Source organism: Labeo rohita, chromosome 5 (assembly GCF_022985175.1).
Source record: "Labeo rohita strain BAU-BD-2019 chromosome 5, IGBB_LRoh.1.0, whole genome shotgun sequence".
Lineage (NCBI taxonomy): Eukaryota > Metazoa > Chordata > Actinopteri > Cypriniformes > Cyprinidae > Labeo > Labeo rohita.
The window spans coordinates 3,310,652-3,331,823 of record NC_066873.1 but is presented as its reverse complement, the minus strand read 5'-3'; the positions used below and the strand labels follow the sequence as shown (position 1 = coordinate 3,331,823).

At 35.2% G+C, this 21,172-nt stretch overlaps 1 protein-coding gene across 1 annotated transcript; it reads left to right on the top strand.

The window, feature by feature from the left end:
- The first annotated feature begins 1,363 nt into the window (after nt 1-1,363).
- On the top strand, nt 1,364-16,296 carry mapkapk5 (MAPK activated protein kinase 5). The gene is made up of 14 exons (XM_051109407.1): nt 1,364-2,108; nt 3,744-3,817; nt 5,796-5,871; nt 6,249-6,346; nt 6,469-6,577; nt 8,336-8,425; nt 8,690-8,785; nt 9,058-9,138; nt 11,687-11,874; nt 12,267-12,387; nt 14,099-14,229; nt 14,359-14,474; nt 14,759-14,863; nt 15,627-16,296. The coding sequence occupies exons 1-14, from the start codon at nt 2,073-2,075 to the stop codon at nt 15,719-15,721; spliced, it is 1,416 nt and encodes a 471-aa protein (XP_050965364.1). The 5' UTR covers nt 1,364-2,072; the 3' UTR covers nt 15,722-16,296.
- The last annotated feature ends 4,876 nt before the right edge of the window (nt 16,297-21,172 follow it).

The window sequence follows — 21,172 nt, the reverse complement described above, 5'->3', positions numbered from 1 at the left end:
AATTAGCGTGTTACCATGCTAGTCACCCCAACTTTAATTTTAAAGTAGCGCATTACTTTGCTAGTTACTTAGGAAAAGTGTTCTGATTGTGCAACCGACTACATGTAATGCGTTATCCCGACTTTAAAAGTAACGTGTTACTTCGGAAAAGTGTTCTGATTTTGCAACTGATTACTTTTAATGTTTTATCCCAACTTTAATTTAAAAGTAATGTTACTTTGCTAGTTACCCCAACTTTAATGTTAAGTAACGCCTTACTTTAATAATTACTTGGGAAAAGTGTTCTGATTATGCAACTGGTTACGTGTAATGCTTTATCCCGACTTTAATTTAAAAGTAACGCGTTACTTTGCTAGTTACCCCAACTTTAATGTTACAGTAATGCGGTATTTTGCTAGTTAGCCCAACTTTAATTTAAAATTAACGTTACTTTGTTACTTAGAAAAAGTGTTCTGATTATGCAACTGATTACGTGTATTATCACAACTTTAAAAGTAATGCGTTACATTGCGCGTTGCTAGTTACTTGGGAAAAGTGTTCTGATTATGCACCTTATTATTTGTAATGGTTTACCCCAACTTTAATGGTAAAGTAATGCAGTATTTTACTAGTTAGCCCAACTTTAACTAAAAATTAACGTTACTTTGCTAGTTACTTGGAAAAAGTGTTTAAATTACGTGAGTGATTATTTGTAATGCGTTATTCCAACTTTAATTTAAAAGTAACACGTTACTTTGCTAGTTAGCCCAACTTTAATTTTAAAGTAACGCCTTACTTTAGTAATTACTTGTGAAAAGTGTTCTGATTATGCAACTGATTACATGTAATGCGTGATCCCGACTTTAAAAGTAATGCGTTACATTGCTAGTTACTTTGGGAAAGTAATCTGATTACACAGCTGTTGTTACTTGTAATGCCTCACCACAACACTATTTGTGGATCTAAATGTATTTCTAAACATGAAACAATTCTACCCTTACGTAAATTAACCATGGTTTTACTACAAACAAAACAAAAAAAAACATGGTTACTACAGTTAAATCACAGTAACCACAAATTAAACATGGTCTTGCTACACTAACCATAGTTTAACCAAGGGTTTACAAATGGTAATCAATGCGCCAAAAAAAAAAAACATGGTTACTACACTTTTACTATAATAAAACCATGGTTAATTTTCATAACGGTAACCCCATATACTACTTCGGTAAGGACCGCTAGCATTCTTATAATTATTAAATTTCAAACAGAAAACTGACCTGGTAAGAAGCAACTTTAAAAAGAGACACAAAGCCCACATCTTTCTCCTGACTGAGCTCCTCTGCATTAGGTGGCGGAATGCGCTCGCATCGCTGCTAATGTCGCAGAATGTGGCGTGTAATAAAGAAGAACAATCTTCCCCAGCTTCGGATCAAAGGAAGCGCTAGCGCCTTAGCAAACAAGCCCAGGATAGTATTTGGTCTCTATGGTGCTTTTCAAAACACTGTTAATCGCTGAACACTGGGTAGGCGAGCGAAAATCGTAGTATCAAAGCGATCTCGCCCGCATGTAACGCGATGAACGCGAGAATTAGCATCTGCTGTGAACGCGAGCTTCAGTGCTAGCTGCTGCCGCCGCCGCCGCTGATAACGGGCAGCCGACGAGGAATTACCGCTTTCATTGTCCTTCTTCGGTTTAGTCGCTCGCTTGTCAAGAACAGCATAACGTTAGAGCAGTTGGCAAACAGTGGCTGGAGGGACATTAACTTTCACGGTGGCTAGTCTGCGCTACTTTTGCCTGTGAAATGCATGTGTAAGATGTTAGCCAAGCACGTATAGCCTCAGAAACTCGCGTCTTCATTGCTTACCTACTGTCGTGTGGAGTTTGACAGTGTTATTGCATTGAATGCCAGCTACGCATCCAGCAAGGAAAGGCGCTGGTGTTCCAAAGTTCATCGGACAGCATGGAAATTGTACATAAGAAGGCTTCTTAGCGCTTAGACCTCGTTCAACCTCAAGATTTAGGTAAGATCGCACTTGTACGAGTCTGTTGAAGCCAAAGAGTGAAGAGCAGTGAGTGTCATAGTCAACATCATGTCTGAGGACACCAGCGTGGACAGATTCATTAAGGTAAGACGCCTGACTGTCGAGTAAAAGTCAGTAGTTAAGCGACTAAGTTGTGTCTTTACTTTTTTTGTAACTTCTTATACCATAATTTTCATGAAATGGCAAGTGTCACTACCTAAAAAAACTAAAAAAAAAAAAAAATAGTCTGTGCATTGTCTTGCTTGTCACACGACTACTTGTCAAAAATCAAAATAGCAATTTGAGTTGAAAATATCATGATTTTATCTGTATGTTGTCTTAAAGTTTCCACTAAGAAAAAGTCAGGTTCAGTTAACAAAACAATCAGCTTAGTAACAAAACGACCACTGTGTTACATTACTGTAGAATATACAGTATATCTAATAATGAAGTCATCCGAGGTCATTTTCATTATAATACATAACTGAGACGCGCGATGGCGCCATTTCTGTGTTTGAATGTAACGAGAGAATGATACAAATACTTGAAAGAATTTTTAATGATTCGAATATGTAGCAAATAATGAACTGGTGCAAATATATCAGAATTTGCAAGGACACAGTGAAGCTACAGAGAAAAAAAAAAATATTATATTTGCGCTTTGTTTTAAGGTGTTTTTGTTTGAGTGTAATTATGTAATTAAATACAGATTATTGTGAATTAACAAAAGTAAATGTTGCTTCTAATTACATATAATTTTCTGTTATAACTATAGTAAATGCATGTGACATATGAACCAGGAACAAAGTGTCACAGAAAACAAACAAGTCCCTGTCTGTATTACAAAGAAACAAAGCAAAAAAAAAAAAAAAAAATGTTGCAGCCATTATCAATAGACAAACTGTTCCTCTGTTCATAATAAACACCATGATCTTGTAACATCTTTAATGTTTCTTTGTCATATTGACAAAGAATCAGCAAAACATTTTCTCTAGGTGCAAAAGTAAAATTAGGCTTCTAAAGCTGTCAGTGTGATTTTGTGGATAATGATATTTCCACAACAAACACATGATTTTGCCAGAACATTGCCAGAAAGGACAGAGCCAGTGTTTGCAAAATAACAACAGGACAATTTGTTCTATGATATTATATTTGGTTATTAAAACTGGTAAAAATGAGAAGTGATATCTCAATAGAAATATTCTGGTCCATAATTTGCTCTGTGGTTTGTTGAATGTTTTTAATTGCATAATTAAATCAACACACAAAGTAATTACTATTACATAGCAATGCAGTAATTATAATTTAAGGCAAGATACTACCAGTGAATAACTAACAGATCTCACCATACATTCTCATTTAGCATTTAAAATAACAACAGGACCAGTGAGTGCTAAATTCAGTACAGTACGTTTGACTGCACTGTAATTTAAGTTTTCACCTACGTTTCAACTTAGTCTGACATTTCCCTCTTAAAAACGTGTTCTTTATACTACTGCATTTTGTGTCATTGACTTGTTGCATCATAACTCTTTGAAAACTACTAGTCATGGACTCTATCCTCTAGATATGCTTGTAACCCATTTCAGTTTTATGATGCACAGTGCAGAATTTTTTTTAAAAACACAGGCCAAGTAATCAGTTAAATATATAGTCATTATGCACACCGTTTTAGTCATGCTGGTGGAGTGAATTGAATGTTTGGACTATTCCCAAATGCTCAGTATGTTCTTGTTATAGGAGACATCCATCCTGGAAGAGTATAACATCAACTGGACACAGAAGCTGGGAGCTGGGATCAGTGGTCCTGTGAGGTACAGTACATCGTTATGACCAGTTTGAAGGCTTTATTAAAAGGTTGTTCATATTAAAATTACATTTAGCTGTAAACACTAAAAATCTCCTCTAGCTGAAGTAGATGTCAGCCTGTTTCCCGCTGTTTAAATTTTTTTTTTTGAGTGAATAGTGGACTTCTCCTGGCTCCAAAAGAGGTCCACTTCCAGAACAAAAAATTACAGATAATGTACTCACCCCCTTGTCATCCAAGATGCTCATGTCTTTCTTTGTTCAGGTGTAAAAAAATTGTTTTTTGAGGAAAACATTTCAGCATTTTTCTCCATATAATGGACTGATATGGTGCCCCGATTTTGAACTTCCAAAATGCAGTTTATATGCGGCTTCAGACGATCCCAGCCAAGGAAGAAGAGTCTTATCTAGCGAAACGATCGGATATTTTCATAAAAATAATACCATTTATATACTTTTAATGTTAAACGCTGGTCTTGTTTTGCTCTGCCTGAACTGTTTTTTCCGGTTCATGACAGTTAGGGTATGTCGAAAAACTCCCATCTCATGTTCTCCCTCAACTTCAAAATGGTCCTATATCGCTGTTTTACCTTTTTTGTTAATGGTGTTTGATTTTCTTTGCATGTTCACTTCGCAAAGGCTTTGCAAAGTGCTTCTGCAGCGATGTAGGGTGATTATGAAATTATTTTTGAAGTTGACGCAGAAAATACGAGTTTTTCGACATACACTAACTGTCTTGAGTCAGAATACACAGAGTTCAGGCAGAGCAAGACAAGACGAGTGTTTGACATTAAAAAGTATATAAATTGTATTATTTTTATGAAAATAACCGATCGTTTCACTAGATAAGACCCTTCTTCCTCGGCTGGGATCGTTTACAACTGCATTTGTGATCGTTTGAAGCTGCATTTAAACTGCATTTTGGACGTTCAAAATCGGGGCACCATATCAGTCCATTATGTGGAGAAAAAATGCTGAAATGTTTTCCTCAAAAGACGTAATTTCTTTACGGCTGAAGAAAGAAAGACATGAACATCTTGGATGACAAGGGGGTGAGTACATTACCTGTAATTTTTCTGTTCTGGAAGTGGACTTCTCCTTTAATGCGTCATGTTTCCTTCTGGAGCATCAGTGAGTGTTTAAAGTCCCTCAGTTGTCCTCAGTGTGAAAAGATGGATCTCAAAATCATACAGTCATTGTTGGAAAGGGTTAAAATACACAAAAATGTGTGGGACCTTAAGAATTTTTCTGAAGAACAGCGGGCAGTTTAACTGTTCAGGACAAAAAGGGACTCATGAACAACTATCACTAAACAAAAAATCAGCAGTGGATCATTCAGGAACAACACAGTATTAAGAATCAAGTGTATGTAAACTTTTGAACAAGGTCATTTTTTATAAATTCAACTTATTTTGTCTTGTGGACTATATGTAAATGTATTTTATGTGAAATATCTTATTCAGGTCAGTACTAAATAAAAAATAACATGCATTTTGTGTGATCCCTCTTATTTTGGTAAAATTATTGACTTTTTGCAGATTCTGCAAGGTGTATGTAAACTTTTGACTTGAACTGTATTATTGGGAGATATAGAGTGACGTGATATTTGTTTTATTTTTATGCAAGCAGTCAGATATACTATTATAAAGTTATAAAATCTCATTGATTTGGGATACAAGCTGTCAGAATTTCATCTCTTTGTCCATATAAATATCAGCATCAGCACCAAATTGCATATTTTTGCTCAGTTTGGGCCTCTGGATCAAATTGTGCTGTTTTTATATCATATTACATGAGCCATAAGATCCTTATGCATCAAATATCTTGCGCATACTTTTTTAATGCACTTTTCAATAAACTGTTCCATTTAAAACAATACAAATTTTCTCTCTTATATGTCAGGCTAAAATGTTAACTGGATTCATCTGTGTAAAAGTCAATTGATCAGATGCATTCGTAGTGTACATTGCTGTTTTTTTTCTCCAGGGTATGTGTGAGGAAGTCAACACAAGAACGATTTGCCCTAAAGATCTTGATCGACAGACCCAAAGCCCGCAATGAGGTACTGTGCACCCCGTGTGTACGGTGCAGTTTCTGTTATTATATTAAATAGAGATGCTCCGATCTGCCTTTTTGCCTCTGATACTGATACCTGGTGTTCAGTATTGGCCATTACAGATACTGATTCAATACCAGCTTTTTTTTACGACTGTATAATAATGGGAACACTGAATGATCTTGGACAGTGTTTTTCTGGCAAAGATGGCAGTATCAGAGCGGATACCCAAAATGAGTCTCGGATTGGCGCATCCCTAATTTTAAGAGCATTTCTTTCATTTGGTGTAATAGGTTAATGAGTTGACTCTACAGAACATCTCCAAATGCAGCTTTAAACTCTATGCTGTGATTTTTTTTTTTTTTTTTTTTTTTTTTTTTTAGGTTAGGCTTCATATGATGTGTGCCTCTCACCCCAACATTGTGAAAATAATGGAGGTGTATGCCAACAGTGTACAGTTTCCTCATGAATCCAGTCCGAGGTAGTGGAGTTCAGCAGCATCAGTGCACACAACACAGCACTGCCTACAGTACAAAGAAGAATTCTGATGCTCTAACTACCTGAAATATAAAGAATCTGCTGTTTTATGATTCTCTCTGATAGGGCAAGGTTACTGATTGTCATGGAAATGATGGAAGGTGGCGAGTTGTTCCACAGAATCAGCCAGCACAAGCACTTTACAGAGAAGATGGCCAGCCAGGTCACTAAACAGGTACAGCATTACAGTTAAAGGAAGTAGTGTTGAGGGAGCTCAGGTCTGGAGAGAAAGTAGACTTTTGTCTGGGTTGCATCAGGACAAACTAGCATTTACACTACAATGTGGTCAAATGCATTTCTGACTACTGTCTTATTTGGATTCGAGGACTGAATCTGTATTTAGCGATGAGCGAGTGTGAACATATCACTCAAGATTAATCTTAATAGGAGGTGTAAGCAAGATCTTTACTGGTAAAAATTCATGTTGTGAATGAAATGTAGTTAATATCAGATTGACGTAATGCATAATATTTTTGGTGATGCAATTGACTGCTCTTCTACAGTTTATTTGAGTGGCATAGCAGCTAATTTAATGGTGAAACACAAGTCTCTGTTGAAGATACTATTAGCAGCCAGCCAGAAATCTGTAAATATGAAAGCAGCTACAGTCCAAACCTTCACCGAAGATTGATTGCTTGGACATTTTGACAAATCCCGAAAACATTAAGAGAATAATTTTGTTAGTTCTATGGAATTGTTTTTTTAAGTTAAAAATGTAGTTAACATACACTACCAGTCAATTGTTTTTGAACAGTAATTTTTTTTTTTTTCTTTTTCTGCTCAACAAGCCTGCTGTTATTTGATCTGAAGTACAGTAAAACGGGAAAATTTTGAAATATTTTTACTATTGAAAACAACTGTTTTCTATTTGAATATATTTTAAAAGTGTAATTTATTTCTGTGATTTCAAAGCTGAATTTTTAGCATCATTACTCCAGTCACATAATCCTTCAGAAATCATTCTAATATTCTGATTTGCTGCTCAAAAATGTATTATTATTATTATTATTATTATTATTATTATGTTGAAAACAGCGGAGTATAATTTTTTCAGGTTTCTTTGTTGAATAGAAAGTTCAGAAGAACAGCATTTATCTGAATTAGAAATCTCTTGTAACATAAAATGTCTTTATTATCACTTTTGATCAATTTAAAGCATCCTTGCTAAATAAAAGTATTCATTTCTATCATTTCTTCCCCACAAAAATACTTACTCCAAGCTGTTAAATGGTGTAGTGTATAATGTTACAGAAGTTTTTTATTTCAGATAAATGCTGATCTTTGGGTCTTTATATTCATCAAAGAATCCTGAAAAAGATGTACTCAGCTGTTTAAATATTGATTATAATAATATAAAATGTTTCTTGAACAGCAAATCAGCATATTAGAATGATTTCTGAAGGATCATGTGACACTGAAGACTGGAGTAATGATGCTGAAAATTCAGCTTTGATCACAGGAATCAATTACATTTTAAAAATACAAAAAAAAAATATATATATATATTTCACATCACTGCTTTTGCTTTATTTTTGATCAAATAAATGCAGGAAAAAAATCTTACTTATCTTAACTTGTGACTGCTAGTGTATTTGTAAACTTATGCTGATGAATTCATCTGTTAACAACATAAATGTTTTCATTTTAAAATTAATGATAGCATAATAGAGTACGCAATGCTAGACCATGTGACTAACTTCACAATAAAGTAAAACGTAAGCCCTTTAAATAACACGTTATTACACTATTACAAATAAAATACAAATATGTGTATTCTTTTTAGTAGAAATTATGTTGAAATTATAATTGGTTGAAACGTAATGTTATAAACATCAAAACTTGTACTGAGGACTTAATTGCAACGTAATTGTAGAAATTATCCGTATAGTAAATACATACGAGTAGTTTGACTAAACGTCTGTCCGTTTTACAGATAAGCCTTGCATTACAACACTGTCATTCATTAAATATTGCACATCGAGACCTGAAACCAGAGAACCTGCTCTTCAAGGACAATTCACTGGTGAGATCTGATGCCCAAATCATGTTTTATTCCATTAATATGTTTTATTTCATTGTTTACAGTGCAAATGACGTATTAGATCAGGGTTAGTCTTGGTCAGTTGTGGTCCTGATCTCCCATGCATAGAGCAAAAGTGACATTATAGTTGAAACGCTGCTTATCACAAATATCACAACTTTAGAATCTTAAGCAAATGTTATTTCAATAATCAGTAAGGACAATTAGTATTATATTTAGAGCTGTGTTTCTTTTGTGCCCTATCAGGATGCTCCTGTAAAACTGTGTGATTTTGGTTTTGCTAAAATCGACCAAGGTGATTTAATGACCCCACAGTTCACTCCATACTATGTAGCACCACAGGTAAGACCTCACTGACTTTTTAGAGATGTAAATGCTGACCATGTCTTCTTCATTTTTACTTTTAAGGGGGTCATGTCTCAAAAAAAATCACATTTCCTTTTCTTCATAAAAAAGGGACAAACTAAAAGTTTAATCAGTTTATTCAAAAGATGTCTTGAACTGAATAGTGCAAGGAAAGCCCATGGTCATGTTTCATGGGTTAGTCTAGTTCTGGGAAATAATGGTAAAGTTATGATAATGATAAAACATTTATTGCTAACCTTCTTCAATAGGTGCTGGAGGCACAGAGACGCCACCAGAAAGAGAAGTCTGGAATTATACCTACCTCACCCACACCGTACACGTACAACAAGGTAAACTTTACGTTACTCAGTGTTATGGCTTGTTTTTTAAAAATGTCATCCAAAATTCATCCCATTGTCAACTTTTTGATGTCCGCTGCTTATTTTCTAAAGTGCAAATATTCAAAATCCACATTTGTATTCTTCCTATACGTTTTTGAGCCCTTTGAAAATATTTGCATTTATTACTTGATCTGTGCAGTCATTAACGGTGTTGGGGGTTACGCATTACAAGTAACAAGAGTTTTGTAATATTATTACTTATAATATTATTAATATATTTTCCAAGTAACTAGGATCCACAAGTTTCCGGGGGGCACTACTGTAAAAAAGAACGTGGGTACAACTTCCGGTGAGGTGGCGGACGTAGTATATCAATGGTATTTTGTGTGCTAATTAGCGAAGAGGCTAAGTGTTTTTTAGACCATTGTTTACTTTGTAAAGATGCACACCTTTATGAGAGATCATTACGTTCTTATGGACAACATATGCTTTTCGAATTTGTGTTATTAGCAAGTTTAGATCGCTAAATCTTGAATGACTGTCAACTAGTGAAATGACATTTGAACCGAGACTTCAGAGCTTGTGTTAAATTGCATGCTAGATGAAGCCTCGATTCGAGACTTGTTAATGTAGAAATCCCTTTCGTAGAAGCCTCACTTTCTGTCCAGTCATGTGCACGATTCACTTTGTGTGTCCTAATGTTCGACCCCCAGATCTTATTTTCCGAGTACATTTTCATTGGGACCTATTTAAAAATTTATTTTGTACCAAGTCATACAAATAATATGAAAAATACAAATTATTTCAGGAAAATTAAATATATGCCATATGCAATTAATACATGTGTACATTATTCTTCTATTACATCATATTGATATTCGTACTGGCATTTAATGGCACTGTTTAATGGGTAAATTAATTTATCAGAGTCAGAAAATCAACAAACAAACACACACATGGTTAGGCTTTTATTTGTGCATATAACATGGATCGATCTATGGAAATTGCGGTGAATGCGTCTTCCGACGGAGCTTTAGTCTTTTGGCTAACCACCAGATTGCGCTGTTTTCGACACTCTTATCCCGAAAACAGTCAGAGGAAAGTCTCGGTGCTTCACGAGGCTTCATTTGCCCGTCACTCCTGTCAACTGTTCAATGAATGAGTGTCACATCCCGCTTGTTTACTTTGAACCGGAAGACGCTCCCACTTTTGACGCAAGGCCTCATGGGACGTAGGAAACTTGTGGATAGTAATGCATTACTTTTTAAAGACAAGAAAATATCTGAAGTACATTTTTCAAATAAGTAGCACCAGTTACTTTCCCCCATTTACTGATAAAAAGCTCTCCTGTCCCCATGTTGAGAGAAATCAGGAGTAAGATGTGAGTTCTAGAATAAATGCAAACATGCATTCATGCATTCGTAATTCATCTCACTTACAAAAAACAGATTCAGTATTCCTCAAAATGAATAAAAACAGTGATTTCAACTCAGAATATGACAAAAACCTGCAATAATTAAATGTTTAATAATACAAATATCCTTTATGCATTTAATCACATTTTATCAACCAATGTCTTTGCTGCCGACCTTCGATGATCCAATTCAACCATACTAATAAGTAAAAATTACTCAAGATAATCTAACAACTTTTTTTATTGCTGAAGTGTTGACATCTTTTTCTTCTGCATTCTGCTGTACAGAAGTGAATTTACTTTTCTCAAAGCCTGAGGCTTTTGGTGTGAAAAGGCTTTTACATTTGCCAAAAATAGAACGTTTTATATTAAAAACAAACAAGCAAGCCCTGCCCAGATTTAAAAAGTAACGCAGAAGTAACGTAACGCATTACTTTCCATAAAAAGTAACTAAGTAATGTAATTAGTTACTTTTTTTAGAGGGTAACTCAATATTGTAATGCATTACTTTTAAAAGTAACTTTCCCCAACACTGGTAATTAATACTTATTACTTTTGGACGAACAGAAATTTACAGTTATTCAACATTGAATTTTTTTTTTCTTGAATGTTTTTTAATCTGTAGTTAAAGGAGACGTCCACTTGCAGAACAATTTACAAATAATGTACTCGCCCCCTTGTCATCCACGATGTTCATGTCTTTCTTTCTTCAGTTGTAAAGAAATTGTTTTTTGAGGAAAACATTTCAGGTTTTTTTCCATATAATGGACTGATATGGTGCCCTGATTTTGAACTTCCAAAACGCAGTTTAAATGCAGCTTCAAACGATCCCAAATGTGGTTGTAAACGATCCCAGCCGAGGAAGAAGGGTCTTATTTAGCGAAATGATCTTTAGTGGTTATTTACATTAAAAAAAGAAAGAAGAAAGAAAGAAAGACATGAACACCATGGATGACAATGGGGTGAGTAAATTATTTGTAAATTGTTCTGGAAGTGGACTTCTCCTTTAACCCAAGTGCTTTCAAAAAGGCCTAAGTTCTCTGAAAAAGTCATGCTTTTAGAATGCAGTGGGCTTTTTTTTTTTTTTTTTTTTCAGCCTTGTCACAAGATGTACTTGACTAAAGGTTCTTTTCTGCTCTCCAGAGCTGTGACCTGTGGTCCTTGGGGGTGATCGTCTACGTTATGCTCTGCGGATATCCTCCGTTTTACTCCAAACACCACAGCCGCACCATCCCGAAAGACATGCGCAAAAAAATCATGACTGGCAGCTTTGACTTCCCAGAGGAGGAGTGGAGTCAAATATCTGAAATGGCCAAGGACATTGTCCGCAAGTGAGTGTCTTTATCAAAACATACTTTCTTATTTATTCAGGGCCAAACACAGAAACAAGTATTGCGTGTGTTATTCTGGCAGCCCCTAGATCTCTATGGTAAAAGTGAAATTTGGCACAGTGATTAAGGTGAGTTTTAAAAGTTTTGTTCCCAGGTTTAATGCCAGTTGCTCTAATGTCACTAGAAGTTTAGAATTCATGTTTTCCATTTATGCATTTTAGCAGACACGTTTATTCAAAGCGACTAAGATTGGCAACTATTAACAAACTTTAGTCTGTCTTGGAATCAAAATGATTTAACTGTGAATTTAGTCAAACTTTTACTCCGTTTAAGTGTTGAAAACCAATGCTTTTATTGCTCAGATCTAAAATTCCATATTTCTTCCCATTAAGGCTACTTAAGGTGAAGCCAGAGGAGAGACTAACCATAGAGGGAGTGATAGCCCATCCCTGGCTCAACTGCACTGAAGCGCTGGACAATGTGCTTCCCTCTGCTCAAATGATGATGGACAAGGTGAGCACCAACATTTAAAAGCATAGTTGAGCAGTATCTGCTAGTGTTTAATGCGATCGTTGCACAACATTTTCATTTATTTTTAACCCTTAAAGAACGAGACACCCGCCCGCGGCTAAAAATAACTATCGTTCTTAAATATTTAATAACTTTTGAACCACCAATCCAGTGCTTTAAAAAGTATAGTAAAGCTGAGATTCATATCACCATATCACATTCGTCTCATTTAGATATTTAGAGGCTCCGTAGTAAACATGAATATGTCATCATATTTTTGCAGAAGAAACCAATGCATTTCGTTCTCTGAGCCAAACAGGAACTATTATTGACGCTTAGTCCCGCCCCCGTGCCCAGATTGGTTCAAACTGTTATCTATTTAACCAATAAACATAGGTTTTGGACTTTTGAACCACCAATTAGCATGTTTCTTTGAAAATTTGAAACTTTGGAAACACAAAATAACACATTTGCATGACAGCACTCTTTGAAGAAGTACAGAAAAGCACACAACAGAGCACTTTGACATAAAACAAATTAAAAACAGGGATAAAACAGCCGTACATATTGGATAGAACACTGGAATTTGGCTCCATTTGGCTGTTATATTATGTAATTTATTCTTATATAATTTGTAAAGATAATTTGCCCTATTTTTTTCTGTTGCACTCTGTATATTTTTCTCTCATTTTGTGTGTAGTTTGTGAGTCATTAGCACTGTTTGTGTATAGGGCTGGGTGATAAATCAATAACGATAATTATCGCGTGATATGAATTTCCTCACTAAACGATAACAAGAGTTTGATAAATGTTTGATATAATGTTTATGCGGAAAAGGCTGAACAAAAGAGCACTTGTCAAAGTGCACCGCTCTTTGCCTAACCATGTAGAGTGACTTTTTCATCATTTACCATAGATTTACTGTAGTAGCACTAACTGCACAGTGGTCGGAAATGTGATTTATGGTGAATTTTAATATGTTATTATATGTATTAAATGTATAGAAGGAGGTGTAATGGAATATAATTACAGTATTTTTGTGATTTTTAGCTATAGCATTTATGCATTTATACTAAATGTATTTAGACCAGTTTTTCATACAAATACCTAGGAACCGTATTACATTTTTACCATGGTATCAAGGTGCTGCATTTGTGGTTTTAACTGTTATTATGATTTATGGATGACACTATATAAGAGCAATGGTTAATAAAGAAAAAAAGAAACTCAAACAATCAGAATAATTAAATTTCAACATATAAAAATGAGGTTGCTACAAGTTTTACAGATATTACTAATTTTGATAATGAACATAAATCTACGTCTGCATCTGAACTCAAGCTACTATGAAATGTGTATTTCTAAGAGACAAAAAATGTTATTTTATTATTATTAATTTTATCAGGTAGCATATTTTATCAAGCCATATTGCGCTTTCGTTTTTAGTTCGTTTGACAGACACTGTGCCAAAGCATAATGGCCCATAACACAACTTTAAACAAATTCTTTTATGTTAGCATAAGTTGTTTAGATATCTTTTGTCCAGATGACCTATCGTTTCATATTGTCATGTGACCACAATGATACTGAGGAAGTTTTGCTATTGCCAAGATATTGATAATACCGTTACATCCCTGATGAATACTGTTGCTTGCTGTATGTGCCTAATAATTCCCTTATAATTGAGTTATATATTGTTATATTGTTCATTCAGGCAGTTGTGGCTGGAATCCAACAGGCTCATGCTGAACAACTGGCCAACATGAGAATCCAGGACCTCAATCTCAGTCTAAAGCCGCTCAACTCCGTCAACAACCCCATTTTGAGAAAGAGAAAGCTGCTTGGGTGAGCCTCTCCTTTATGCTTCTTAGTTAATTGACAGTAAATCAGTTCCTTAGTACTTGTTTACCTGCTGGGGAAGGGTATTGTTAACAGAATGCGCTTATGGATCCGTGTTTGATTTCTCTTATGCAGCACCAAACCTAGCGATGAACTTTTTATCAATGATCCAGAGAATGAGGCAGAGGACACCAACGTGGCTCTGGAAAAACTACGGGATGTAATTGCACAGTGCATCTTACCACAGGCTGGTACGTATGGACAAATATTGTAAGGTTTGTGGTGTTTAGAATCGTCAGGTTAGTCTTTCCAGAAGACTGAGACGGAAGATAATTGTTCGACACTGCTCAGGATATTTTGCTGTCCTAAAAATACAGTCTTATAGAATCTACACACACATATTGTGAATGAACTAATCCAGAAACGCTTGTTTTGGATGTGTAGCTTTTATAAAAAAGAAGAAACATTTGATCAAGCTGTTCTTGTGTGAGCAAGCGATGCAGCAATTTGTAATATCTTTTTGTTGTTTTTACAGGTGACAATGAGGATGAGAAGCTAAATGAAGTTATGCATGAAGCATGGCGATTCAATCGCGATTGCAAGCTTCTTCGAGATGGATTGCAAGGGTTAAGTTGGGATGGTGCGTCTTTGTGTCTGTAGTTTATTTACTAGTAGCTGTAAAGTGGTTGATAGTACAATATCATCTAACTTTTTACTGTAGACCAAATTGAATGTCTGAAACTATGAATTTGAGGTGAGAGCTCGTATAACCACTTTAAAAAAGGATAAAGATTAAATTTTGGCGTTTGAATCAATTAGTTTTTAATTACTAATAACCTCAATTAGTATCCTAATGTTATGTTGGTTATAAACAGTCAAGAGCAACCTCAAGAAAATGTCAAAATAGGTTTTTTTTGTTCATAATGCTCTTGACTTTGACTTTCTGATGACAGGACGGACATAAAATTAAGACTAGAATTGCATTTCCCTAAGGAAATAGTAGTTGCATAGCGGGAAAACAAAAGCATTACAGATTCAGGTAAGAGCTTGCAGGGTTTGTGTAAATGAAATACAGCATCAGTGATTTTGTTCAAAATCTCAATTATCTTTTTTTAAGCTTTGAAGTGCTTAAGATGATCAGTTGGTTACTTGTGCTTGAAATGTTTTAATGTTGAAAGTGAACGAAGATGAAAACGAGACAAATGCCTAACTATTACCTGGCAATAAGGAAATTAAGTAGCAGAATGATTTTGTCAAATGAAATGATTTTCAAATGAAATGTGACATTGTAGATGTGTTGTTTCACACTCACACTGGAAAAAGACCAGCAGTAAGTATTAAAAACATTATTGCATAATTTGATCAAGTATAATATCAACCTGTTGCTTTTCCTTTCTTCACAGGTAGATCATTTTCAGACAAGGTAGATCGCTTAAAGCTGGCTGAAATCGTCAAACAGGCCATTGAAGAAAAGACAAATTTACAGGACTCCCAATAGCAAGTGCTGAAATTTTAATCCCTTTTGTACTGTTCATTATAATTGTCATTAGGCATATGATTGCAGAACATGTTTTTGTATTAAATTGCAGGCCTTTTTCCATGGCCATGCTGTAGTCTGTTGTAAATCTCTAGCAGAAACCAAGTTGTTGTTGGTATGATTTGTTTTCACTACAGACTGCAGTAAAGAAATGTGTTTTAAAGAAATTGCAGCGTTTTCATTTCTGAAAATAGCGAAAAACTGGTGGAAAATATCTATATTAGATGACATTTTAAAATTCACCTCAGCTGACTTAATTGAATTAAATTAAAACAGGCTGTTGCTAAATGAAAAGAAGAAACATAAGTTAATATTATGCATTATCCAAATGATGGAACATTATCTGCTGTACAGTAATGCACAGAATTACATAGAAACGGATAAGTTAACTCAAGAGGTCATTTCTCCTAAATTGTTTACCTTTTGACTATTAGTTGGTGCTACCAGCAAACTGATGCTGTATTATCAAACTATGCTTACACTGGCACATATGACAGTAATGAAGATCACATGAACGCTGTAGGAATAAAATAAAGTTCTGTAATTCTGAATGTTCTTCAGAGTTCACACTCTTTATGATGACTGGATTTGTGTTTGTATTTTTATAATTCATTATGCTATGAAAATAAGTCTGCTTTTTTATTCTTTTGATCTTTTATTTAAAACGAGATTACAAAAATCTTTTCACTGAAGTGAAACAATTGAATATGGGTGAATATCCTTGTATATGTATAAACATTGGTCACGATTATTAGCACCCCTTAGGTGTTCATAGAAATAAAACATCTTTGGATATTCCTGTTCATATTAGCACACCGGCCATGATTTCTTGTTTTACAGGAGTGTAAATATGAGGTAATACTGTTTATTGCCTTAATCATCCATCACAATGAGTAAAGCCAGAGAATATAGTTCTGATGTGCAGCAAAATGTTGTTGGCCTTTAACAAAATAGAAAGTGGGTGTTAGAAAATAGCTAACGCATTGAAAATTCCAGTTTCCACCATCAGTACAATAATTAAGAATTTCAAATCAACAGAAAATGTTACAAATCTTTGTGGAAGAGGATGTCTACATCGTCTTAAAGCATGGTAAGGAGGATAGTTTGAGTGTTCAAAGACTCTCCAAGGATCAACGCTGGAAAATTGCACTGTCAAAATGATCAAACTGTGCCTACATTATCACATGTTTCTCAAGAAGGATACACAAGGATAAAACAAAAACGTAGTCCATGTCCATGTTAAATATACTGCTGTATTTCAAATATTGTGGGCCAATTTTTCTTTCAGAGGGCCAGGACGTCTAGTTCAGATATATGGCATCATGGATTCTATCAAATACCAACAGATAGAAAAACAAAACCTGACTGACTGACTGCTAGAAATCTTATAATGGGCCGTGGTTGGTTCTTTCATCAGGACAAGAATCCAAAACAAACATTGGGAAAAAAACTACTGCGATGGCCATCCCAGTCCCCTTCATAATTTATTTCGTAATGAGACAAATATGTAATTTTTATGTATTTAGGTATGTTTTGGCTATATACTGTACGTAACCTATAGATTACATGACTAAAACATATACATGAGTATATACATATAATGAGTACAACAGTAGGGTTCCTTGGAAATATAATGTTCCAACAAGCCAGCGTGATCAATTACCAAATAAGAATGTCAAAATTATTCAGAAAAATAACATTTTCTTATAAATCAATGATAAAATGAGTACATCCTCCTGAAAACAACAACAAAAAAAATCTAGTCTAGGTTATTTTTGATCAACAGGTAAGTATATTGAACAAAAACCTTTAAAGAAAATTTCCTGACAGTTTTATAGCCCACTGAATCATACTCAGACTTAATGCTGGCAACAATGAAACCACTTAGGAGAGAACTGCCAGCTGACTTATTTTTTAGCATAAAAGAGGACAATGGTAGAAGAGGAATACCAAAGTATTGTTTTAAGTGTGAAAATATAGCAGAAGTAACACCGACTTTCAAAAACAATTTACTTGTGACAAGGCTGAAATAATCAGGCCTTCACATTAAGTTTTCATTTAGTGATGAGTGAATTTTTGCTAGAGAAAGAGCAGGAGAAATACCATGCTCTTAGAGCCAGCAAAAGCTACAACAAGAGACTGTTTATCTGCAGATGCAGCCTGCCGAAGTGACATGGATGGTTGTTTATCCACATCAGAATTACCTACTGTAGCAAAAGCACAATAAACTCATTTAACCTCTTCCAAGGCCCATATTTACAAAATAATAGACCACAAATGTTGTGGTGTTGCTAGAGGAGGAGTACAGTGAGAAGTGCCTTGTACTCACAGTGATGTCCAGTGGTAGTAAAGCTCTTCTATAGGGATGTATGAGTACTAAAGGTGTGAGGAAGTTGTGCTTTATCAATGCTGTCATGAATTCACACACCACAGAGTGATGTAATACAAAAAAGCTTGAAACTGAAGATGCTACCCTCCCCTCATTCCCTGTATTGTTGGGCATTTTTTCAACTTGACCATGAAGATATTCATTCTCCCAAGATGTAAATCCTTCAGTGGACATGTATTTCACTCAGTCTTAACACTCTTGAGCGGCAGTAGGAGATTCTGTAGAGACGAGCTGAGCAAAACTCCCCATTAAAGACCAGGGCATTTAAGGAGGTCGTCCTCCAGGAGTTAAACAGGACAAATATTGCATTTTGTCATGAAGTTGTACACCCAGTGCCAAGAACAGTATACTTAAGTATACTAATTACTAGAATATTATACATTTGCTGAATTAAATCTAGGGTGTACTCATTTCTGCAATCCCTCATTTAAACAAAATTGTCTAATTTACTTGTTTTACAGAAAATATTGACATATATACTTTTGTTTTTATTAAATATATGTTTAATACATTTCAATTTTGCTATCTTTCCATGAATTATATTAGTGATCATTAAGAAAATACATCTTTTATATATACTCATTAATGCTGTGCACTGTACATCTGGAAAAACACAACAAAAACACAGTAGTACGTCCAGGACAAGGGTAAGAATAATACATTTATGAGAATTAGAGAATGTTATTTTAAATTATAACATAAATGTAAAAACTATAACTAATAAAAATGTAAAACTGTATTAGTACCATTGTACAACAATGTACCATTGTTCTCTTTTAATAGGCCACATTTTGAGGCATCATAAAATCAGCCATAAAATCTGCTGGTGAATCAGAACACCATGGAGGTCAAACTGACTGACTTTGAGTGCAATGCAGTCATGAAGAATTTGGCCTTCAGCATCTCCTCTGAAATGTGTTACGAACCGCTGTTAATCAGCTCTCAGAAGCGCTTCCTATATCTAGTCAACATGCGGAAGGAATGAATTAAAACATCAGAAAACATTTCTTTCCTCCAGGCACAAGAGCATATTGTCCTCGGGAGAAGAAAGTGAATGGCAAGTACTGTGCAAAGCTGGCGACAGTGTGGTCACGAGATCCTCCTGCTTGAAATGTTGGGAAATGCGTGGGATGGAGGTCATCATGGAGTGTCTGTGGCACTGCTGAGGTGGTTTGGACGCCCAGGTTTCTTTGACAGTGGCCTTCAGCTCATCTGCATTTTTTGGTCTCTTGTTTCTCATTTTCCTTTTGACAATACCTCATAGATTCTCTATGGGGTTCAGATCTGGTGAGTTTGCTGGCCAGTCAAGCACACCAACACCATGGTCATTTAACCAACTTTCGGTGCTTTTGGCAGTGTGGGCAGGTGCCAAATCCTGCTGGAAAATGAAATCAGCATCTTTAAAAAGCTGCTCAGCAGAAGGAAGCATGAAGTGCTCTAAAATTTCTTGGTGACTTTGGTTTTCAAAAAACACAGTGGACCAACACCAGCAGATGACATTGCACCCCAAATCATCACAGACTGTGGAAACTTAACACTGGACTTCAAGCAACTTGGGCTATGAGCTTCTCCACCCTTCCTCCAGACTCTAGGACCTTGGTTTCCAAATGAAATACAAAACTTGCTCTCATCTGAAAAGAGGACTTTGGACCACTGGGCAACAGTCCATTTCTTCTTCTCCTTAGCCCAGGTAAGACGCCTCTGACGTTGTCTGTGGTTCAGGAGCGGCTTAACAAGAGGAATACGACAACTGTAGCCAAATTTCTTGACATGTCTGTGTGTGGTGGCTCTTAATTCCTTAACCTCTGCCTCAGTCCATTCCTTGTGAAGTTCACCCAAATTCTTGAATTAATTTAGCTTGACAAGCCTCTCAAGGCTGCGGTTCTCTTGGTTGGTTGTGCATCTTTTTCTTCCACACTTTTTCCTTCCACTTAACTTTCTGTTAACATGCTTGGATACAGCACTCTGTGAACAGCCAGCTTCTTTGACAATGAATGTTTGTGGCTTACCCTTCTTGTGAAGGGTGTCAATGATTGTCTTCTGGACAACTGTCAGATCAGCAGTCTTCCCCATGATTGTGAACCAAACTGAGAGACCATTTTTAAGGCTCATGAAACCTTTGCAGGTGTTTTGAGTTGATTAGCTGATTGGCATGTCACCATATTCTAATTTGTTGAGATGTGAATTGGTGGGTTTTTGTTAAATGTGAGCCAAATCATCACAATTAAAAGGACCAAAGACTGAAACTACTTCAGTCTGTGTGCACTGAATTTATTTAATACACGAGTTTCACAGTTTGAGTTGAATTACTGAAATAAATGTACTTTTCCACAACATTTTAATTTATTGAGATGCACCTGTATATTAAATCAGGGTTTCCCAAACTGGGCTCAGTTCTAAGAGCTGCAGTGGGTTTATGACTTGATAAAAAAAAAAAAAAAAAAAAAAAAACATTAATTGAAGAATAAAAATGTTAAATATATTATTTACAAAGTTATATAAAACATAAAAAATATATACAAAATAAAAAGTTTTATAAAAATATAAATATTGTTTTTGCTTACCTGTGACCAGTAACCGACATCAGAGAACTGTAAACATGAAAATACGCTGTTATTGAAGTGTTATTGAAATATTAACTTCCTCAAAGATATTTAATCTAACTATTTCACGTCAAAAGGGTTTGGCTGACAAAAACGTTTTGGAATCCCTGCATCACATGAACAAACATTAATAAAACTGAAAGCAACATTACACGTCCAAAGTCTTTCGTGGTGAAATATTTTTGTCCAGATATTGTGTGAATAATATGTAATCATGTAATTCATAAAAAATTCACCTGTAAAACAAACCACTTTTGCATTTGTCTTGTCTTTTGTCGTTTTTTTAATCGTTTACAAACCAATTAATCTTTCTCTCTTTTTTAAATTTTATTTTTAAAAGCAATTTTAACAGTGTTTCACACCTTAATATCATTTAGCTCCTCCCTTTGTGCAGGACTAAATGCTGTCACTGCAAGAGTG